The 14,544-nt window shown below is 39.4% G+C and overlaps 1 protein-coding gene across 1 annotated transcript; it reads left to right on the top strand.

Moving 5' to 3' along the window:
- Positions 1–2,183: 2,183 nt before the first annotated feature.
- LOC131322308 (chromatin assembly factor 1 subunit FAS1) lies at positions 2,184–14,100 on the top strand. Its single transcript, XM_058353581.1, has 12 exons — positions 2,184–3,027; positions 4,420–4,519; positions 5,094–5,241; positions 5,318–5,441; positions 6,058–6,425; positions 6,513–6,833; positions 7,903–7,984; positions 8,510–8,641; positions 10,494–10,910; positions 12,360–12,497; positions 13,528–13,573; positions 13,654–14,100. Exons 1-12 carry the CDS (start codon positions 2,548–2,550, stop codon positions 13,818–13,820), a joined length of 2,523 nt encoding a protein of 840 aa, XP_058209564.1. The 5' UTR covers positions 2,184–2,547; the 3' UTR covers positions 13,821–14,100.
- The last annotated feature ends 444 nt before the right edge of the window (positions 14,101–14,544 follow it).

The following is a 14,544-nucleotide window of genomic DNA, read 5'->3' as shown; positions in this document are numbered from 1 at the left end:
AAGTGTATGTGTGTATATATATATATATATATACAGGGGTATTTTTGTAATTTACTTGTTTCGGTTCGGTTCGGTTACGGTTCGGTTCGGGTATCGGTTCGGGTACCAGACAAACCATAACCGAACCGATACCCGTTCGGGTATCCAAGGCCTCAACCATACCCGTACCCGCGGGGAATATTTCGGTTATGGTTCGGGGAAATTCTTCGGTTACGGTTCGGGTACCCATCGGTTCGGTTCAAATTGCCATCCCTAAGTTGATAGGCTTTTTTATTAATTGTATTTATCAAAAAGGGTGAATTTGTCTGAGTTACGTTCGATGATTCCATTACGATTTTAGTCAAACTATTGTAGATTGGGGTGTCGATTATCTGAAAATTGAAACCACAAAGGGGTTTATTATCATTTCTCATGTGTGAAGGGGTATTTTTCATCCATAAAAACTTCAGGGGTCTCATTGAAATATGTCCAGTTTAAATAATTTGTTTTGAAGACCCAAAAGTATATTAAGAGATAAATCTTTCAAAAGGACGATAAGTACCTTCAAAATTCTCCCATAAAGTACAACAAATTGAAGAAAAAGAAAAAATAAAGTACAAAATCTTCCCTCATATGTCACATCCATTATCTATTTTAGAATTTTGGGAATGAGTAGGGATGACAATTTCGTCTGACCCATCCATATGCGATTCAATTTCTGCCTTGAATGGAGCGGCAATTTAGAGATCCGTTTGGAGGTTGGGTAGGATGAGATTTTTTTTTTTTTAAATTTTTGGGGATCGGGTAGGAGTCGGGAACAAACATATTCCAACCCAACTTCGTTCCCCGAAATCCGTCCTGTCACCGATTTCCCGAAATATTTTGACAAGGTTATTTTTCTAGCATTTCGGTATATATATATTATGTCAGTCTTTGTTTTTGGAATCTATTTTTTTGGCTCGCTAGCCCAAATAAGGCCATTCCACAGAGGTATGTCCAAAGGGTTCTGAACTGATTGGAAAACTAGTTTAGCAGACTCAAATAATTGGCAAGAGAAGTAGAGCTTAATGACGTCTTTGCACAAGGCAATGTTGTTTTGTAAGCGTAAAGTGATGACTCTGGTGAATGAGTTTGCTTTTGTTTCAATGACTTTGAATTGTTGTTTACCATGCAAAATAATACCGCAAGATTTTTTTAGTAAAAACTTTGGATTTCCAAATTTTTGTGGGGATTCCCGTTTGAGACGGAAATGGAGGGAAAAAAAACAAATTTTCATTGGGAATCAGGTTGGGGACAGGGTTCAGGGATAATTCCCTTCGGCCTCGACTAGTCTCCATTGCCAATCCTACTGGCGGATGAGTTGGAGATGCTTTAAGAATATACTCCTAGTTAAGGTGGGGTTCGTGCGTGTGTCGATGTTACTTAACATTTCCCCAAAATTGAGAGCGGTCTTTATTAAGGGGTGTCTTTGGTAGTGAAAAATTTGTAAAAATTTATTTGTGGTTGAAAAATTATTAGGTGTTTTCAGTACTAAATAAGTTGTTGAGAAATGTTAAATTATTTTTTGTAATGAATAAATTATTGATAGATATGTGAGTAAAAAAGTTAATAAAATCATTTTTGTTAGTGAAAATGGGACTAATTTTGTTGGTTGATGGCATAAAGTAAAGAGCGCGTGGGTTGGGAGTAGGGCTGCAAACGATCCGAGCCGCTCACGAGCGGCTCGAAGCTCGGCTCGACAACAGCTCGGCTCGGCTCGGTTCGAGACACAAACGAACGAGCTCGAGCTAAAATGTTGGGCTCGTTTCATAAACGAGTCGAGCTCGAGCTAGTCGAAACTCGGCTCGAATTGGCTCGCGAGCCCAACTATATTATATATATATATATATTTGTTTCATAAACGAGCCGAGCGAGCCAAGCTCGAGTCCTGCAACTCGTCACGAGCTCGAGCCGAGCTCGAGCCAATTAAATTTTTGACTAGCCGAGCTCGAACACTCTATAACTCAGCTCGGCTCGGCTCGTTTGCGGCCCTAGTTGGAAGCAGAAAATGGCGCAAGCAGGGTTTCCCCAACATCGTCCGAATTGTCCGTGGCCCAAATCAATGGCGCGAGCGGATCAAAAATAAAAAAAAAGAATGGCGCGAAACAAAATTTAAGGCGCGAAAACAAATATCAGTATATTACCTCCACACGTCCTAATCGCTTTTACTTCAAGAGAGAGAGAGAGAGAAAAACTTGAAACCCTAAAATATATTAAACAAATCTCCATCCACAATCAACCCAGAGAGAGATAGTAAAGGTGCAGAAGCGGTGGGGTTTTCACTTCACATTCACACTTGTCCATCTCTCTCTCTGTCTCTCTCCCTCGATTCCTTCCGCCCAGAGAAATCACAGACTACATCAGTTAGTTTTGATTTTGTTTGGGAAATGTAACGGTTGATTCTCCCGTGAAATCTCATTTCACTTTTACATCAGTCAGTTCGGGCGAAAATCTCGAACCCCTCCCCTAGATTTGGCATTTCTGTGATCCTCTACTTTTTTCTAAGGCGTTTTTTTTTTTTTTTTTGCAATGGCTGACTTGGTGCTTATCGACGTTGTTGAATCGAAGACCGAGGAAAAAACCCTAGATCAAAACAACGGCGCGAAGAAGAATCCGAAGAAGAGGAAGAGAGCCCCATCCGTTGAGACACTGACCCCACAGGAGAGAGATTCTCGCATCGGCGCTTTAAACGAGGAGCTCGAGGGGTTGTTCAGGTACTTCAAAGAGGTTTTGGGCGAGAAAGTTAGGGATTTGGACTCGGGGAGGAGCGAGTGCGGGTCGAGCAGCAGCAACACGGCGATTGCGTGCTTGCTCGAGGAGAGCGATCTCTCACTGTCGAAGCTGGTTAGGGAGATTTACGAGAAGGTGAAGGAGAGAGATGGGGGTGTGACGGTTGCGTCTGTGAAGAGCTCGGTAGTTTTCGTTGGGCAGAGGTGTTTGTACGGGGTGCCCAATGCGGATGCGGATGTTTTGGAGGATGAGACGGAGTCGTGCCTTTGGTGTTGGGAGGTGAGGTCATTTGTGTTCTCTAATTTTTATTTTTATTTTCAGTTTCAAGATTGAATTGTTATTCACTCAAGTTTTTACTCAGTTTTGAGAAAAATTGTAGTATTTAATTTTATAAAGGGAGAGCATCTTGTGGTATGGACTCGAAACTGAGGGCTGACTTGTGTTTTTAATTTCCAATATTATGGTAATAATTTTCTTTGTACAACTACATCTGTTATAATATTGAATCTAATATATAGTTTTTGACAATCGGATGTTGGGGCCAGCTTGTGTGCACCTAGATTAATTCCTTAGCTGAAACAACCGGGCAAACCCTCTAATGGCCCCGTCCTAAGGTTTGGAATGTTTGGCCTCCATGGAATTCGAACATGGGACCTCATGGAGGACAAATACTTATTGCTTTCTCATGCCCACTCGACCAAATCCCTTGGTGTTAATATAGAGTCTAATTGTTAGGGCAAAATAGTAAAATCACTTGAGCTTGACAACCCAGTCCCTCACCTTACTACTCACACATGCACACACGGAATGCATGCCCGACCTCTAATTTTAGTAAAATCTCCATTTTATATGAAAGACTTAAATGAACAACCTAGATCTACGCATAATGTGAGTAAATGGTTCACTTGTGGCATCGTGGTAAATTTGGAGAGAGAATAAATGCCTTACTGGTGTGGCCGTGCTAGCTCTCTCATAGGTTTGGGTTGTGCAGTTAGGTCTATTTAGTAGCCTGGTTACCCAAAAATAATAATTTGAGGAAAGCAGAATTTGATATAGGTTTGAGTCAAACACTGAAGCGGGTTTTAAGAGAGATTATTCATTTTTTTATCTGAAGTAAAAAATTGAGTACGGCCTAGAGATGCTAGGCCATCAACGGCTCTTTACTCATTTTTCAGTCAAATCAAGTAACTTTTGGTTTTTGGTGAAAGCTTTTGAGTAAGAGAATTGATATTCACACTCCTTTTTTTTGTTATCCACTCTCCCTTTTTTGTCTTTTGCAAAAAAAAATACGTACACTTTCAACATTAAAAACAAAAAAGGGAGTGTAAACTTCAATTCCCTTTGAGGAAAACCTTTCACTAGATTCGCAGTGGTAAATTTGAAAGCCACAAATAGCCCAGAAATTTTTATTAAACGAGAAAGAGAATAAACCAAATTGACGAGTTTGAGTAAAAAGGAGGTGGAGTGTGATTTGAGGAGTTTTTCTCTTGAATTTGATTTGAGTTAAGGTTGGAGATGCCCCAAGGTCGAACTTCAAATCGTTGGCAATGTTACTTGGAATCGGGTTTCAGGAAGCATATGTCGAATTCATCTAATTCCCCTGGTCGTTCTCCAAAACTAGGAGTGGGCTAGATTTTTTGACTTGTGGGTTTATGTTTGTTTACAATGCAGACAAGAGACTTGAAGTTGATGCCAAAATCTGTGCGAGAGACCCTGAAAACCCGGCGGATTTGTCGGAAAAAGATCCATGAGAGGATTACTGCTGTTTCTGGTACATATGAATTTATATCCCGATGTATTGCCTTAATGTTTAGTTTATTTTCATTACATCGTGGATTTAGGGGTAAAAGCACTTGTCCAATTTATACTGTAATTTTATATCAATTGAATTCATTATAATTTTGGGGACTATACTGGGAATATTAATAAAGGCTGTCAGGTTCAACTCAACCTATTTAGTGGAATTGCCAATTTTCCTCTCATGGAGTGCCGTTAGTCGGTGGGAACCTCCCCTCTTGTAGGACCAAATTACCTCAGGTTTTCATTTCAGAGTTTTCCCACCTCAAACTGGCCATTTCTCCATTTATGCATGTCATCCTTGTGCGGGGAACAGTTCAGAGCGTTTGTCCGTAGTGTCTTGGTAATCCTAGAAATGGTAGGTCTAGTTATTCAGCCTTGGGTCCCCTCTTCCACCCTTTCAGTATCTTATCTTTCCTCATCTTCGCCTTAAACCCAAAGCATTGACGTTTTACAGCAACAAAAGCTCTCTATCTTGTGCTTGGTTGTTAACATAATAATTTTTACAAGATGATCTAGTTGATTACTTGTTTTGTGATTTATTTCAGGAATGATTGCTGCATTACAAAAGTCAGAGAGCCATCCGAACTATAGAGATGATCTTACAAAAGCATCAGAAAGGCTCCATAAAATTTCAAGTGAAGCAGATATCCGCTTGTTAGTGCAAAACATAGAGCAGAAAAATGGTGCCAAATTGTAAGTATTTTCGGAGTTGTGTAGGGATAATTATGTGCTTTGTTGTTTCCTTATTCTGGTTTATTCCCTTGACCAGGGCTGACAAGCAAGGAAAAAGAGAAGAGAAACAGCTTATCAGGCTAGTGGACAGAGATAAACGAGAAGCTGAGAAGGAGAGAATAAGATTGGATCGAGAACTTAAAAAAGAGAAGTGGCAAAGTGTGAGTCCTTGTTTTTTCTTCCTTGCTACTTAGGTGTTGCATTGTTTGGGAGAGTTGCATCGTTGCTTGGGATAACTGGTGATGGCTTAGGTTTGCACCATTAGGGTGCAAACATATACTATCATAATACGTAAGTGCTTTTATTAAGTGCTCAGGGACAACTTGGGATAACTGGTGATGGTGTAGGTTTGCACCTTTGCACCATTAGGGTGCAAACATATACTATCATAATACGTAAGTGCTTTTATTAAGTGCTCAGGGACAACTTGGGATAACTGGTGATGGTGTAGGTTTGCACCATTAGGGTGCAAACATATACTATCATAATACTTAAGTGCTTTTATTAAGTTCTCAGGGACAAAAAGACAAAAAGAGTAACAGCCTTCTCGGCTTGTGAAAAATTACTTACAAGGAACAGGATGGTGGTTGTCTTGGAAAGTAATGGAATCAGATCTCCTGTTTCATGAGCACTGAGAAGTCGGGATTTAAAGGCATTTTTTGATATTCTGTCAATTATGCCACGTCTGTGCAAGATTTGGGTAGCAATGGTGCTGAGTAGTTTAACTGTTGTTAAATGTGTACTTGTTATACTTTTTCCTATACTCGTATTTTGCAGGAAAAGGAGCTAAAGCGGTTGCAAGATGAAGCAGAGAAAGAGGAAAGACGCCGTGAGAAAGAAGAATCCGAATTGAGGAAACATCAAAGAAGGCAACAAGAGGAAGCAGAAAAAGAACAACGACGTAGGGAGAAGGAAGAAGCTGAACTGAAAAAGCAACTTTCCTTAAAGAAGCAGGCATCACTCATGGAGCGTTTTTTAAAAAGAAGCAAGAATAATTCAACCTGCCAGAATGACCAATCCTCAACCAAAGCAACACTTCCAGATTCCTCCTCCAACAAGAGTGAAAATATTTCTGAATCTGTTACTCTGTCAATGGACCATGCTCTTTCACTAACAAATAATGCTAATGCAGAGGATATTCACAAGTAGGTTTTCTTTTTATTTTTCCCTTTGTTTTTTATTTTTTGATTCTTTCAACCTTGGCTTCTAAAACCAATCGTCTGACTATGCAGTTCACACTTGATTTCTTGGCGTTGCTTGGGTCATGAGATTCGTTCAAACAGGAAACAACATTGGGGCATACGCAGAACCCCTAAGAAAGAAGCAATCAAGGAACTCAAGCTGAGTACAAATAAAGGACTGGCCCATGATGACGAGTTGGGCATGGAGAAGCTTGTTGATGGATGGGGGGAAATAAAAGTTGACGGAAGATCATGTGATACAGATGCAGATAGTTCTGTTTCCCTTAATCAGAGGCACTTCGATAGTAAGAAGTTGCTGCAGTTTGATAAGAGCTGTAGACCTGCATTTTATGGTGTTTGGCCAAAGAACAGGTAAATTAGTTGTACCTGAGGTTTACGGATGTGCACAATAGTTGCTATTTGCTTGAGGAGAATGATTGTGTCAATGTTCTACACTCTGTCAAATGGTAGTCCAGTTTATTATTTCTTTTTGCTGTGCTTTGTCCATCTTATAATGTATGATTGGCTATCCTCAATAAAATCAAAGGGGCATTAGCTTTGAATGACAACTAGTAATAGAAAATAGTGTATGGTATTAGATGATTATGCAGATTTTCACAGCTTTGCATCATCTCTCTGGTACGAATGTCGCAGCAGAATCAGTCTAGAAGTCACTTCTCCCTAACACCCTTACCATCTTGATGAAGCCTAGCTGGGATGTTATGAGGATCTAAGAGTTGACTTACACGCCAGTATATTATTATCCCAGTATGTGACACCGTGACACTGCAATTGCATGATTCAGCTATAGATACCCCCAACACCCAAGTATCATGGACCAAGTCAGTGTGACCAAGTGATATCTAACTTGATGATATGATAGTTACACCTCTAGGCCTTGCCCTCTTTGATGCGTTCCGGCTTTGATCTAGGGGTATGGTTTCATGACATAACTTCCCTTGAGCTCCTCGATTTTTGGAGGTATAGGGGGGCAGCTACTTCATGGTAAAACTGTTTGAGAGCAGCCCTTTGTCCACCCCCATCAATTGGGGATTACATGGGAACTGTTATTGTTGTTATTGTGTACTGTTCAGCTGTCTAACCACCGAATTAGTATTTGATAAATTCGATGTATTAGCACCTTTTGCTTTGTTGTGCTGTTTGACCCAAAAATCCTTATGGAAGGATAACTATGTAAGACTCTTGATGATCTCATGTATGCTCCTATGCTAGTGTTAGTGGGATTGAATGCCTGAAAGTGTTTTGACTGTTTTTTAATTCATCAGTTGTCTGTTTTTGTGAGTGTTAACTATTTAGCAATATGACTAAAATTCTCTGGTATTTATATAATGTACTCGTTGCAACCAACACATTCACTTCATTGGGTTGTTTGGCATAGATTTACCCAATGTTGATTGCATGTAGTTCTTTTGTCTTTCAGTCAGGTTACTGGACCACGTCACCCTTTTAGAAAGGACCCAGACTTGGATTACGATGTTGATAGTGATGAAGAATGGGAAGAGGTATGTGTGAACTTGATAGTTACTTTTTTTTTTTTTTTGATCGGCAAAAATGAATTTTATTAAAAACGGCGAAAGGGGTAGGAGATCCAACAAAAAGTTGGATAGTACACCACAAGGGCAAAACCCAAAACACCTAAAGGTCTAACAGGGTCCACAACAGAATAAAACATTAAGCTCAACCCAAACCCAAATTCAAATTAAACAATACAGCCCAAAAACCCAAGACCCGGCCCAAGCCTGGACCGGCTCACCCAAACCATCCCACAAACCCTAACTACACCAATAGCCATCGCCGTACAAACCACTGGGGCCCAACCTCGCCGTTAAGCCAAGCCGGCCTCTCCCAAATGTAGAGACCGGCGACGGGAACCAGCCTACGACCAATGAAAACTGAGGCAGCCAGGGCCGGAGGGCCAGCCACCACCACAAACAGCCAACACCGAACAATCCCCAACCTTTGGAAGTAACTTGATAGTTACTTCCAACCTTTGAAAGGATTACTCTGACTAACCTTTTATTGCTCAGGAGGAACCTGGTGAAAGCTTATCAGATTGTGATAAAGATGATGAAGAGGAAAAATTAGAAGAAGGCTATTTAAAAGATGATGATAGCGAAGATGGCTTCTTTGTACCAGATGGGTATCTTTCAGACAATGAGGTACTCAATGTCATGAATCTGCATCTTATATTTCTAAAGACTTAATGAAGTGTAAGGTCATGTGGATCTAAGAATTCATACTGGTAAAGCATTTATAAAAACTACTAGCAATCTAAGTTACGGCATGTTCGACATCAGTACATATGCATGGTGTCAACAGTTCCATTGGATGTCAGTTTTGTGACTTTGGACAACTGCATAAACGTGTTCTTGTTTCGTACAAATTATCATTTGTTTGTTTTTCCTTTAATAAAACCTGTTTTTTGGTAGTATGCAGATTACTTCTTTGGCCAAACTTTGCCACTTGAGAGATTGACTTGTCTTTCTTCCTTTCAGTTGGAATAACTTCCCTTGTTCTTGTATCTTCGTTGACATCATGGGATTTAACTTGCTGGCTCCTAAGATAGTGAATCTTAGAGTGAAAGGACCTTGTTCCTTGCATAACCCAAACTGTTCAGAAAGGGTTTAGTGAGAATGGGCAAAATGGACTTCTTTCTCTTTGAACGAAGTTTCACTTTGGGGCAGATTGATTTTTTGGTCTTTTCCTTGCATGATTGATGCTTTCTGATTTCCTTTCTTGAAAGGTGCAGGACTGCAGGCTCATCACTTCCACATCTTGTACTTCTCTTTTGTTCATTAATAGTCCTTTTTTGTCGAGGTATCACTACATCTGTGCTGCTACAGCATAAATTTGGATGGTATCACTACAGCTGTTCAATGAAATTTATATTCTGGTCTTGTGTTGGCCTTTCTTGTTTATTTTTATCTATAATACTCCCTCCATCCCAATTTACTTGTCATTTTTTGGAGTTCGTGTCACTTTTCAATTAATTATATCTTGTAATTTATAATGTTTTAGGTGATTTCGAAAACATTGAATTATAGAACAAATCGAAATCTATCAAACAAGATCCATATTCATATTGGATATAAAATTTATTACCACTTTAAAGATATAACTAGTTTTTTGATCCAGTTAGAATAGAACTAGGACAAGTAAATTGGGACGGAGGGAGTATCATTCTAGGATGACCAACTTAACCATTGAAGTGCAGGTGCTCATATATAATCGGTACCCTTTACTGTAGCACAGACATGGATGGGCAACATGACGTGACACATGCACTCCAACATGCAACGCTGGGGGCACATCTTAAAAATTTGTTTATATACTTCCCTATGAGTAAATACATTATAAGACTTTATGTACTATTATTATAATAGGATATCATTCATGAAAGTGTTCCACTCAACAAGTGTGTCATCATTTACGGGCATCTTTATAATCAGTGAACCATCGTTCGACGGCAATTAAAATAGACTTTCCTAAACTTCAATTGGGCCTGCTATTTTGTTTAACACCCCCAACATGTCCTGGTGGTATCCATAGTGTCCTAAGTCCTGACTCAGACTCCGAGCATGTTTTGGTGTCACTGCCATGGAGTGTCAAAATGAAAAACGTTGTGAAAAAATAGAACTCTTCTGTTTTGAGTGCAACAAGTGTCACATAGGGTGTCGGTGTTCGACAGCTGTGCGTGACCTCCAGTGAAGTGTCCGTCCTTCATAGCCTTTACTTACTAGGACAACTTCCCCAGAATGCACTCTTTTGATAAGAGCGACATCTTTCAAGTGCACCACAATAACAAGACTGCAGTTTCTGTTAGGAATCTGTTTTGGCAGTTTGATATTAGAAGGGAGAGTTTCAATGTGATATACAATTGAGTGAAGCATGGAGTTGGTTTGCACCTTTTTTTGACTTAATCACTTGCATCAAGATCAAGCCCCAACAGTCTTTTCTGCTCAAATATCATGGAGGATTAGAACGCCTTTAAGTCTCTCAATCTGCTTGCAGGGAGTACAAGTTGATAGAAAAGGATCTGATTGCTTAGTGGAGGAGACCAAGAGTTTACCTGGTTGTAAGCAGGAGTTGGAGAGTGAGGAAATGTGTGTGTTGCTTCAACAGCAGAAGTGCTTACACAATACGACAGAGCGTGCTCTTCGGAAGAACCAGCCCTTGATTATATCGAATCTGATGCATGAAAATGCCTCATTGTCAATGACTGAAGAGCTCACTGACGCTCGGAAACTTGAACAGATGTGTCTGCAAGCACTAAGTATGCGCACATTCTCTGGTGGGCCATCTATAAAAATAGTGATTGATTATTATTACCAAGAAGACGACCAAGAGAATTGCACATCAAATAACAAGGGCTGCACGACTCCAGCGGCAACTCCATCGGCTATATCGGACTCTGACTTACCAGAGATAGTGAGTGCATTTCTTTTTCCTCTAATACTCCCTCCGTCCCTTTTTAAATGTCTCGCTTCATAACTCCAACTTATTAAGAAAGGGTTGTTAACGTATGCCCCATAGGCATATGATAGTATACATATATTCTTCTTCATTTATTGTTTGTTTGTATGGAAAACCTAAGTTTGAAATACTAGTCATAAATCCTTCATTAATTGTTCTTGAAAGGATCAACTTTTTCTGTTTTGGACAGAAATACCCCAATTAAAGGTCTTGTATGAGTATACTTTTCGTGCATAAGTAGAACGGCAATACTTTTCGGTTTGGAAAAAGTATATTACACAGAAATACTTCGTTTTGGACAGATTTTCACCGTTGCTATTAGTGCATCGTTTGTTTACTTTTTCACCATTGATGGGAATTTCCGGCATATTCCAATGTGTGATTCGGTCTTGTATAGGAGAATTTTTTCAGTGCCGAGCAGGTATATCTCACACGGTACCCGCTCAGCGTATCTAAGTTGTCCAAAAGTATTTTGAACGGTATAGAGTTAAAAAAAAATTTCCAAGAAAGAGTTTAACTTTTTCGGGAGAAAAGTTTCTTTAAAATCTGGACCTTTCAAAACACTTTTGGAAGGTCCGAATGTGCCGAGCGGGCACCACGTGGTACCCACCCGGCATTGGAAAATTTTCTCCTTGTATAGAACTGGCCAACTGGGAAAAGGTCTGTTGACATCACTATTCGTTTGGTTACAACTGGGTAAAAGTCTTGTATGAACTCTGGCTACAATTTTTTTTTGGACATCACGACATCTACTCACTGGGTTTGGTCTTGTATATGTCGAAAGTTTTTGGGAGGGAAAGGTGTATGGTTGGGGGTATTTCTGTCCAAAACAGAAAAAGTTGATCCTTTCAAGAACAATTAATGAAGGATTTATGACTAGTATTTCAAACTTAGATTTTCCATACAAACAAACAATAAATGAAGAAGAATATATGTACACTATCATATGCCTATGGGGCATACGTTAACAAAACCCATTAAGAAAATATCATCATTACACATTTCACATCAACTTTTACCTCCACTTTCCCTATTTACCCTCGGAGATATCATAATTACACTTTTACTCACTAACTTTTTAAAATGAAATCTACTTTTAGGGGCAAAATGGAAAATGTACCAACTTTTACCTACTAACTTTACAAAATGGACACTTATTAAGGGACAGCCTAAAATAGAATAGTGGACTTTAAAAAGGAGACGAAGGGAGTACATAATAAAAAACCCCTTCCCTATGGTTCTAAGAGGATACAACTAAGGTGGTGCCAATCATATATAATTCTTCAAAAACCTTTGTGGTTGCTACCTTTGAACTAGTTATAGATGTAGAAATGTATGATTTTATGTTGACAATCTTGGTAGCATGGTACCTTGTACCTTAAACTAATGTCAACTATCTTTTAGGTATCTTCCATTCAATCATGCTCACAGGGTATCAACAAGGTGGTAGAGTCTTTGCAACGGAAATTCCCTTCTGCTTCAAAGTCCCTACTGAGAAATAAAGTCCGCGAAGTATCTGACTTCATGGATAACCGCTGGCAGGTTAGTGAACTGATTTTCATTTCACTCTTCTCATTGTAAGAGTTTCGGACTCACATGCATGTGGCTTATGCAGCTGTGTCAAATTTGAGTAGGCCACATTTGTTTCGAAATATGTATACACGGAATAGGGCACCTAAATACACAGATCTATATAGTTGGCTAGAGAACACGTGGCTTGAGCATGCAATATAAGTCTTCGAAGTTTTCCTAATTGAACTTGACTGTCAACTTACCCCTTTGGTTGATAACCTCCCACGGGTTGGCTGGTTCCTGGTTCTGATACAGGAAAAGCTACTTAGTGATGGGGCTCACAAATTTGGTTACTGTCATCATTTCAAAATTTAATCTTTATTACACTTTCCTTGTTTACAACGTTACTCTTAGGCTTCTGTACTATTCTGGCGTGGACCGAGTCAAACACGGATTTAATTGAGCTTGTATTGACTTTTAGTCTATGAAACCGAGTTTCGAAACCTCCTCAAGCTGGGTTGGCTACATGAAGCATTGAGCCCGGGAGCCTGTACAAGTCAAAATCAAGCTGAGCTTGTGTGATTTATTTTACACTTAGCAACGTTATTTTAGTAATTTACAAAGAGATATGCAAGGCAGTGCATTCAAACACATGAGTTGGAAGTGAGATGGCGTAAGTATTTTGATGCATCGTTTCCATGACTCTTTGCGAATCCCTTTGGCAGAGCATAATCTGACTGCAAAGGCAATTCTGTTTACTAAAACTGAAAATGAAGTGATTGACTTGAACCTTATCATATTATGATGATTTCTAGTCAATTAGTGTTTTTCATGCTTCTGCGTTATTCTGAGCTGTCCTCGGAAATATTATTGCTCATTCTGTAAATTGACAATAGAGTTGTTTACCTTTTTCATTGGCATATTTGTTTGAAGGACTTAAACTGGGGCGCCACGGCACGTGCAGTTCTGTACATTCACATTGGTGTATAGGAATAACAGTACATTAGTTGGCTGAAAGCTTTTGTTTTTTGCTGATGTTGGTTAGCCTCCTTTGATGCAGGTGAAGAAAGATATTCTGGACAAGCTTGGCTTATCTAGTTCACCTGGTATGTACCTAATAAATATCAATTGGCAGAAGACTGAAGTGATCATATAGGATTAAAATCTGTTTGGCTTGTATTTACAGACAAAGTCGGTGGGAGAAGAAAGAGTATAGCAACATTCTTCTCGAAAAGGTGTCTGCCTCCTACCAATGGCAGGACCATCAACCAGACTGAAACTTCTCCCCAGTCAACCCAGAAGCCATCGACAGTTGTTCAATCGCAGCCAGAATACACAAACAATGCTACATAGTCTCTTGGTCTAAATCAACTTCTTTTTCTTTCCATTCCCCCCAGAGTGCCTGTACTTAGCTTTGCATGCGTACTACAAATCCCTCATATATGGTCTAAGTAGTTGCCAAAATTTTGTTTCACATAAAAAGTCGAATTAGTCGGTGTGTACCTTTTTGGATTGTACCCATAATATGCATAATTTTCATTTGGCATGAATGAACAACTTTTGGACAACTTATGCTATGTAAATCATTTAACGTATCTGTTGCTGAAATGAAGTCCTGCAATTTTCTCTTGAAGCATGGTGCCAACTGAGTAAACATTGGCCTTCTGAAGAGCCACTTTGTTGGGATTTCTTGGGCTTAGCTGGATTTTTTCTTTTGTTTTCTTTTGTAAATGGGGCTTTGATTTGTTTGGTTTCCTTGTTAACATAACAAGGGATTTAGGCATCTGATAATTTACCTCTAGTGTATGTTGATCTGCTTCAAGACTCCAATTGACTTGCATTACAGAGTATTTTGACTTTGATGTAGTTTTGTTCCAATATTACTGAAAATAATGGTAAGCGGATGTATGCCGTCACCAATTAGTTATTGCTGCTTCTGGGCGAGAGAGTGACAATAGATTAGATATATTAGCAAATGCCAATGCACATATTCACAAAGTTTGAGGGGTTCCGTACTGCGTAGTTCAAAACTTCAAATGCACTCTATTTGAGTTTGTGCAGTGTGTGCGGTTAGACT

This window comes from Rhododendron vialii, chromosome 4a (genome assembly GCF_030253575.1).
Source record: "Rhododendron vialii isolate Sample 1 chromosome 4a, ASM3025357v1".
Classification (NCBI taxonomy): Eukaryota; Viridiplantae; Streptophyta; class Magnoliopsida; order Ericales; family Ericaceae; genus Rhododendron; species Rhododendron vialii.
This window is presented reverse-complemented; position numbering and strand designations above follow the sequence as displayed.

Bases quoted from the DNA above. Each gene is read 5' to 3' on its own strand.
- LOC131322308 (XM_058353581.1), top strand. From the start codon at position 2,548: ATGGCTGACTTGGTGCTTATCGACGTTGTTGAATCGAAGACCGAGGAA. The intron at 8,642-10,493 runs GTACTCAATGTC...ATCTGCTTGCAG, and splicing joins GGTATCTTTCAGACAATGAG to GGAGTACAAGTTGATAGAAA. The intron at 13,574-13,653 runs GTATGTACCTAA...TTGTATTTACAG, and splicing joins TGGCTTATCTAGTTCACCTG to ACAAAGTCGGTGGGAGAAGA.